General features: G+C 38.7%; 1 protein-coding gene across 1 annotated transcript in view; it reads right to left on the reverse strand.

Annotated features, from left to right (window-relative positions):
* Nucleotides 1–29: 29 nt before the first annotated feature.
* Nucleotides 30–8,805, reverse strand: part of LOC106961708 (ephrin type-A receptor 3-like) — a 116,116-nt gene continuing 107,340 nt past the window's right edge. The window contains exons 16-19 of the mRNA XM_015055620.1: nt 6,692–6,841; nt 6,367–6,560; nt 4,608–4,748; nt 30–4,441 (exon numbers count right to left, since the gene is read on the reverse strand). Of these exons, the coding sequence (XP_014911106.1) occupies nt 4,342–4,441; nt 4,608–4,748; nt 6,367–6,560; nt 6,692–6,841 (585 nt within the window). The 3' untranslated portion in view covers nt 30–4,341. The remainder of the gene's footprint in view (nt 4,442–4,607; nt 4,749–6,366; nt 6,561–6,691; nt 6,842–8,805) is intronic.

The following is an 8,805-nucleotide window of genomic DNA, read 5'->3' on the forward strand; positions in this document are numbered from 1 at the left end:
AAAAAGAAAAAGACAGTGCAGGCTGCAGGTGAGAAATTAGAAATATTAGCATATTTATTACAGCAACATGAAGACACAAAAATGCCTACACTCTTTACAACAAGCAATGCAGAGCAAATTGGCATAGGAACAAATAACCTTTATTGGTGGGCAACAAAAGAGAGAAGAGAGATGGCCAAGGGAGGAGAGAGAGAGAGAGAGAGAGAGATTCGACTGAAAACATCAACTGAGAATCTGATGAACATTTAATGTACGTACCAGGTGAGAAACAGAAACAAACACAGCATTTCAGATCAAGAGAACCAGCCCACATAGCTTAAATTGGCAAGGTGTGGATTGACAGTGGTGTGGGATTTAAGAAATGGAGGTGGGTATGGAAGTGCTGAATAAGAATACAAAAAGCACACTAATGATTTCCTTTATTTTTTGAGGCATTAATTGAAGACGCAATCCTTGCGGAGTTTTCCCATTTTAAAACAATTATGTAATGAAAACTTTTTTTTAAAAGTCAGCCAATTATTTGAGATATGAAAAGAAAACCCACTTCCTACTTCTTTCGTTTGCTTTTCGGGTTGAAGATTCTCAAACATTATTTTAGAAAACGACTGCTGGGGTGGCTATGTGGAGGTTTCTGCGATGTTACACGAGAAGGGTGCTGATGTGAGGTCGCCTTAAGTAATGCAAATAAATACAACCTGTATATACACTTTACTCTTAATATCACCTCTATATGACCATGGAAAGTATATAACTCAGTAAATAAGGCATCTAAAAGGCCAGCAGTCCCAGATAGGCCGCTAGAGTGTAATTATAGAGTTAGGAAGAGTAGAACGAACAGTTTTACTTGATCCCACTTTGACTTGTGTTGTAAAAGAGATGTGAAAATTGTTTGAAAGGACAGAAAAGTAAATGGAAAATTAGTTTATGTTTTTTTATTGTTGGAAATTTTTATGAGCAGAAAACTTCACTGCCCTTGAATCCTGGGATACAGCTGATGATGCACCTTATAATTTCCATCATAAGGAAGACTTTAATTTCAAACTAACAAGCCAAACTTACTTGAAATGTGATTAAAAAAAAAAAAATAAGTTAACATTAACTTGGAAACCTGCATATGATTTTATTTTGTTAATTGTTCTGGTTTCAATATAATCAATAAAGTTACAACTCCTATAATATTTTAGCGATTAATATACTTTTAATACTTGACGTAGCATACTGTTGTGCAATTAGCAGAATTCTAATAATTAGTCAAATTGTAGAGAAACAAACATGTTCTTCTGTGCTATTTTCTCAAAAATAAGATTGGATTTTCTACTCTTTATATATTTTGAGTTTGTTTACGAGGCTTTTCTATGCTTTAAATGTAAAGTCGCATTACCCGCCGTATGCGGGGAGCTTCAGCAATAAATTTAATTAGAAGTTTTCTTTTTTCCTTTTTAATCACCATGCGCTTTCAAAAAGTGGCGTTTCGTGCCGTAAACTGGATGGAAAACAGGAAATGCGTAAAGTTTAAAGTGGATATGCAAATAAAACAAGCTCGAAAGTCCATTCTACTCATCCTAACGCCGTCATAAAAACTGCAGGCGCCGTCTCCCGTCTTTCAAAGCCGACGCTTCTCTCCTTTGCTACATTCCGTGTTCAATCTGATGGTTCGCCTCATCCTTCACTTTCCACCTGTACGAGCCGCCCCCTGAACGTAAACCTCGAAATCTCTTTTTCATATTAAAAGCACATCAAAGTCGTCGTCATTGTTGTCATTACAAACATTCTAATATTGGAAATTAACGCTGTACATATTTTACACTATGGTACAATCAAATACTATACTTCATGTCACTGTTGGTCCTATGGATCACCACATGTATTAAAACCGAGTTTGGGGGAAACATTAAATCCAGGCTCAGTGCTATTAACGCAACGAACATGAAAAGGGTCCCTTTGAGTCTAATTGCGTAATTAATGTCATGAGCGAAAATATCAACAGACGTGTTGGCTTATTCTTGTAAACATTGTACTGTAAATTTGTAAGCAGTGGGTAGTGACTGAAAATAAGGATGATATAAACAACAAATAAGAAAATACACATCAGACAAAAAAAAAAGTTTTTTCTTTTTTTTTAATGCAATATTTACCCTCTTGTGGAGGCACGTCTGAAATCCAACACTTCACCTCGTCAATAAAGGGACGATTCTATCAAGCGATGACGCCGGAAAACACAACTCTGTAATCGTGGTGAGAGTGCTGCGTGGCCGTAAGGACAGAGGAAATGAAAGTGCACAGCTAGAATTAAGGTATGTCGTCGAGATTAACTTTTTTTTTCATATTTCTGTACATGGCACAAACCCGTAAAATCAAGTTAGACGTCCTCAACAGTGTCACTGGCTTTGCATCGCCTTTGCTCCGCACAAAACACTACGACCGTCTAAACACACCTGAAACAATGGAAGGCTTCATCTTAAGATGAGTTATTCCTTTAAAGTATGTTGTAAAACAAATATACTTTGCGCGCCTTTCAAAAGGACTCGGACCCTTTGATTTTTTTTTTTTCCTTCACATTTTGCCACATTGCAACCACAAACTGTAATTATCTTCATTGGGATCGGCACAAAGTGTAAAAGAAAAAGAATTATGGTTTCCAATTTTTATTTTCACAAATAGACTATGAAAAGTATTGTGGGCAATTGTATGCAGCCTGCTTTATATTCTGGCAGCTCAAAGTAAAATCCAGTTCATGTCTGTGCAACGTATTCTCGGTATGAATCAAGTCCGAGAACAAAAAGCCTAATGAAGACAAATACATAAGAGATATTTGGAGAAAAAGTTGTTGAGAAAGCAGAATAGGCTTATGATGCCTCCGGAGTACCTGAAGAGATCCACAACTCATGGAAGAATATCTGCAGGACAACTACAAGTCGTTCACAAATCTGGCATTTATGAAAGAGAGGAAGAAGAAAGCTGAAAGAAGTCAAGTTTTCAGTCGAGTACAGGAAACGGCAGAAGTGGAAGAGGGTGCGCACGAAAGATGAGACCAAAGTTTTGCTTTTTAGCCTTGGTGCGGTGGATCAATCTCAACGCCGCTAATCAACCTGAACACTGCATTTTCCACTTTATGTCCAATTTATTTTGAGACCAAATAGGGAACGCCTTCATGTGTACAAGTGAAAGACAGAACGGGACCTACTGGATGTGAGTCACAGCTACAATTTTAGCAAGAGTTGATTCCACCGAGTACACACTCGGTGGGGCTGAACACAAATCCAAACAAAACTTTTCATGTTTTGTTTTGAAAAAAAAAAGTAAAAACCTTGTATTCTTTTCCTTACACTTAACTGTTATGCATAAGTTTGCAAAAAAAATAAAAAATCCCAACGCAAGACACTACACTATGCTTAATGTGAAAAAATCTGAGGTACGGATCCTTTTCACGAGGCTCTGTAAACTATGTTTATTTTGTCAAAGATACTGGAAGAGTAACATTTCGTCATGTTCTGTTATTTCTTTGCAATCTGTAACACCGCACAGCAAGTGCACGCAAACAGGCGTACGTATATTAGATCTACTTTCTATGGAAGTTTGTCTGAGAGCGGTCTCTAAGGAAGCCCTTTTCCCGGCCAAATAAACTTATTAAAAACATACTTCCGTCCTACACACGAAATCTACATCCCCCTTATATGTCTACAGGTCCATTTATTTATCTCCTCACTCCCTTCACATTCATGTCATCCATAATCTCTTAGCTTTCTTTGAGCAGACACCAGTGGAAGAGTTCATACATTTACAACAACTGCTGTTAGCGCTGTGCAACCACAGATACAAACGTTAGGTCCATCTCTACGCTCGTGGCATACGCCGCCCATATAAACATATATCTACACATGTACACCGTCTTATGACCCCTTTTTGAAAACCTTCGTTATGAAAATGTAAAACAAACAAAATGACGGTAAAACCAACTGTACACCTGACAAACAGTGACGAGCATTATATTCAGTTTTTTTAGTCATTATGTTAAATTTTTTTTATTTTTTTGCTTTTTCTTCATTTATGTTTACATGATGTGAAATGGTCTCTGCGTGCGGCTTTGTTGGTCTCTGTGCTGCCCTGACATGGTGAGCGGTGTTGGCCAAAGGGCACGTCCAGGACGGGAATTATGGGAGGGTGAAGGAGTCAAGCGTCAATGTTGTCTCCATCTTAGTGTGCCACAAAAAAAAATAAAAAATAAAAAATAAATCATTGGAGACCCAAGCACAAAGTATCCATTACAGCTCCATTTGAGTGGCGTGGGGGGAGACTCTCCACAGGAGCGTCCAGTTCAACTCTGTCTCTTTGTGGAAACTGTTATACTTGGACGTGTGTCCCCTGGGCTTGCAGGCTCTGCACGCTGGACAAAATCTTCTTCTGGTGGCCGGCCAGCGTCACTCCCATCTTCGCCAGTTCACTAGACGGAAGATTTAGGAAGACAAGCAAAGATATTATAATGCTGCAAATTGTAAATACACTGTTATGATCGTTACATTGGACATCCTCCACAAAAACACTGGAAACATTGAGGCCCAGCATGAGAGGTGCTCATTTGAGCAGGATAAGGCCCCTTGTGTCTGTACCTGACGCTGATGTAGAGGATGGAGTCCAAGCTGACGTATCCGGCGCTGGAAAAGTTCTCCTTGTACTGGCCCATCTTGATGGTGTCCAACCAATCGTCCACAGTGCTCACGCTGAACTCTGGGGTGGGCGGGTCCTCCCTGCTGAAATGGAAAGCACACTTCAATCCAATGGTAGTCGATGCAGCTCAGAATTCATGCCAAGAAAAAAATATATATATATGCAAGTCAAGTTAATAAAACACCCACATTTCAATTTTTCAGAAAAAAAATTATAATCATAACAAATAAAAGCAAACTTTTAGGATAGAAATGGGATGTTATAGCCTGTAGAATCATGTCACTTCTGACTTGAAAGCTGTGTAGCAGAGTCACTGATGCTCTCCACAACAAGGACGTTTATCGCTAAAGAATATCCAAGTTTATCATTAGAAAGTTTAGTGGAAGGAAAATGTTTTGTGGAAAACGATGAAACGTGGAGTAGTACAGAGTAAAAGTTGCCCTTTGTCCATTGTGAAGATTTCAGAAGAGCAAAAAAAAAAAAAAAAAAAAAGGCTTGCAGTATGATGTGTTATGTTGCCTTGGTTTGAGGCGTTTGTGTCTGCACCCTGTCATTTTTTTTTTATGATGTGTGTGTTTTTATTCCAAAACCAGATTTAAGAAATGAAGATGTATCTGCATTTAAACAGAGACATACATTGTTTTGATTCTAATGTATCTGTGCTCTCTGTGAAAAACAAAACAAAAAAATACAAATACATTTCCGTTAATGGACGAATATGATTGCAGTCTTTTGCCCCTTGGAAAGGCTTCTGAGTTTTCCATTTATTATGAAATGCTATAAACTATCTTAGCATTCATTCATTTCCCTGAATCCTTAAAAAAACACGTATGGAGTGCACGCATGAGCACATCAACAGAGATGTACACCCATGGTAAAAACAAACAACAAAAAACATGTATATAAGTGTAGAAAAGTAAATTAATGGGTTTTATGTATTTTGGAGGCATTCTGGATTTTTTTGGGGAAAAACCTTTTTGTCTGGCTTTGTTTAATATTTAATGACATGCAGAAATCTGTGGTTTTAAGCTTGAGGTTCGATTTATGTGATTTTAAAACGCAGCAAAGACCGGAACATAAACAGCAAAAGTTTTTAAATTAGAGTTAGTATTTATTTTTTTTTTTTCACCACATCTGCCCTGAATTACTTCCATCGATGTTAATGTAAGACGTGTTTCTGGTCCTGTGGTTTATTCAGCCTCTTCTAGACTCTCTGGGGGTTTAACTGAAGTAATTTTGAGCTTCTGCCGTCTGTTGGTTTGTGTTGAGCCTTGTTTTTTTTTTCTTTTCCCTCCACTTTCTGTTTAGAGCATTTGTCTCTGGAAAAAAAAAAAAATCATTGTATGCTGCACTGATTCTGAACATCAACTAAGCGCCTGAGGTGTAAAATGTAAATGTAAAAATAATGATATTCTCTGGGTGCGGGCAATTCAGCTGGGGATTCAGAAACTCTAAATTGAACAAGGAGAGGGAAGCTACACCAGCTCCCCCAAACTTATATTCTTTCATTTTCTACTTTCAGAACTAGTTATTATGTTGGAAAACAGCTTTAAAGAATAGAATATATTTGAAAAATAACATTTCCGGCTTACGGATTTCAAAAGCAGTCTCATTTTTTTTTTTTACCACCCGTTAAACCTTCAGACTGTCCCTATACTCTCATCCGACTGTACGTCGGTGAAATCCTTTGTTTCCACTGACCACACTGAGCTGTTGGCCAGCTCTCTGAGGCTGGCTGGGTTTCTGATGAGCTTGTCCAGGATTGTGACAATCTGTCCAAACTTTGGCCGATCACTGCGCCCCTTCTCCCAGCAGTCCAACATGAGCTGGTGCAACACCACCGGGCAGTCCATAGGAGCAGGAAGACGATAACCCTCATCTATTGCTTTGATCACCTTCGCAGGGAGAGAAATGCAAAAAAAAAAAAAAAAATCTATCGATCTGGTATTGCTTGAGATTAGCAATCTTTTTTATTTTTTTATTGTTTAGAAATGTCTGAAAAAGTGTCTGCAGGTTTGGGACTCACATCCTGGTTGGACATCTCCCAGTACGGTCTCTCTCCGTACGAAATCACCTCCCACATGACAATGCCGTAGCTCCACACGTCGCTGGCTGAGGTGAACTTCCTGTAGGCGATGGCTTCCGGTGCCGTCCATCTGATGGGGATTTTCCCTCCCTGCAAACACACCGCATAGACAATGTGCTTTCGCTGAAATTGTCTGACGAAAGAGAGTCTCAATGCTTTTTTCCGTTTTGTTCCGATTAGTCGGAATTTGACATGAAGCTGCGAACATGTCAGCATTAAATGGATGGCATGTTGTTGCCCTCTGAGTGGAGGTACAGTCAGTACACAGATTCGTGAAACAGTTCAGTCCTGTGCTGTAGTGAAGTGCAGTTGAATCTGAAGAAGCTCTAATAAGCTGTCTACAGCTAAAATGATAACATTTTGAAATACTGACTAGTTTGCACATTACCTAAAAAGATCCTGGGAAATTTAGTTTGTAAGAATGTATTCTTTTTTTTTATTGTATTCACAAGTACAACACATTACACAAAGTATTCATACTCCCCCCTCCCCTTTTAAAAAAAAAACAAAAAAAAACAAAACAGACTTTAATGTATTTTGAGATTTTAAGGTGATGCAGAAGGAAAAAAAAAGGACAATAATAAATAGCTTACATTTTTTTTGTCAAATTTGAAAAGTGTGGCTTGTCTTTGAAATTAAACCCGCTATGTCAAAACTTTACACCGTTCACATTTTCGCTTCCTTTTCAGCTCCCATCATTCTTTCTTCCTGGATGGAGAGGGTCTGTAAACGGAAACTTTACAGTCTTGTAAGAGAGTCTTGAACTGGATTTCGGTCTTAGAGCCACTCCAGAATCTGAATATTTTTTAATTTACACTTTTCCACTGTAACTCTGGCTTTGCGCTTGTGACCATGTCCTGCAGGACGGTGGACGTCCAACGCCATTCTCTAATCATTCACTGTTATTTCGGTGTATTTAAGTGAAGTGAAACTTTTCAGATTTTTATTTGCAGACAGTTTTTAAATGAATGTATAATTTTCCTTCCACTTCACAAATAATGTATAATTATTACTCTGAATAATCTTCAGATAAAACCCCATAAAATCCATTATTGCTTGTGTTTGCAAGGTGACAAATTGGAAAAAGATCAAGGCAATATAAATGCACAGGTGATTTAAAGGGAAACACGTGATAGGAAAATGTTTGAAATGTCGTAATAAGTGGCATTAACCAAATATCTGTCTCATTTTTTTTAGCTCCATCGTCTCATCAGCTTTGACCATTTTCCCCGTCTCTGCTTACGAGCTGCATCATGCTGCCACCACCAAGTTTTACAACGGAAATGACTATAGACCCCAAATCCTAATTTTATTCACATCTGACCAGACTACACTGTACTTGTATGGTGTCTCATTTGTGGGTCCATGCAAACTTTAAATGGCATTTCTTGTCTTGTACCCATTTCTAAATTTGTCTAAGAATCCAAATAACAAGTGAGTGTAATATCCCTAACACTGTCAGTGTTACAAAGAAAACTGCGCAGAAATTTATATGACAGCCACACAACAGTTTCCTGGGTAAGTTGGGATGTTTTAAAATGTAAAGCATCTTCCATGTTTAGAATTGGAAAAAATAAAAAAAATAAAACAATGCTCCACTATTAGTAGTCTTCTGGCTGTTCCGAGTGTGGAGAAACGCTAACCCTCAGTTCTTACAGTCTGCTCTCATTTAATGAGAGAGGTGGCGGGATAAAGAGTGTGTGTATCAGGTTTTTTGGGATGAATTCCCTGAGCTCCCCCTGCCTTTGTTGTTGACACGCAGATCAAAAGGATTCCATACAGCCCCCTGTATGTATAGGCGCCCCCACCCTCCCCGGTTCACTGACGCACGGAGGCGTCGCACCTCTATAGGCTCATCTCGGCTTTTTAACATGCGGAAGATGCCTCTGCACCACCTAGCATTCCCCACCTCTGCTCGGTGAAAGTCAAATGAAAGACAAAGCTGCCAAGTTGCTCAGCACTGTACTTTAGTTTCCCCCACGCCCCCCCCCCCCCCTTTTTCCCCCCCCCCCCCCCCCCATCTTTTTTTTTTTTTTTTTTTTTTTTTTTTTCTT

The sequence above is a fragment of the Poecilia latipinna genome, unplaced genomic scaffold, assembly GCF_001443285.1.
Source record: "Poecilia latipinna isolate Pla-1442-1.1 unplaced genomic scaffold, P_latipinna-1.0 Scaffold1326, whole genome shotgun sequence".
NCBI lineage: Eukaryota > Metazoa > Chordata > Actinopteri > Cyprinodontiformes > Poeciliidae > Poecilia > Poecilia latipinna.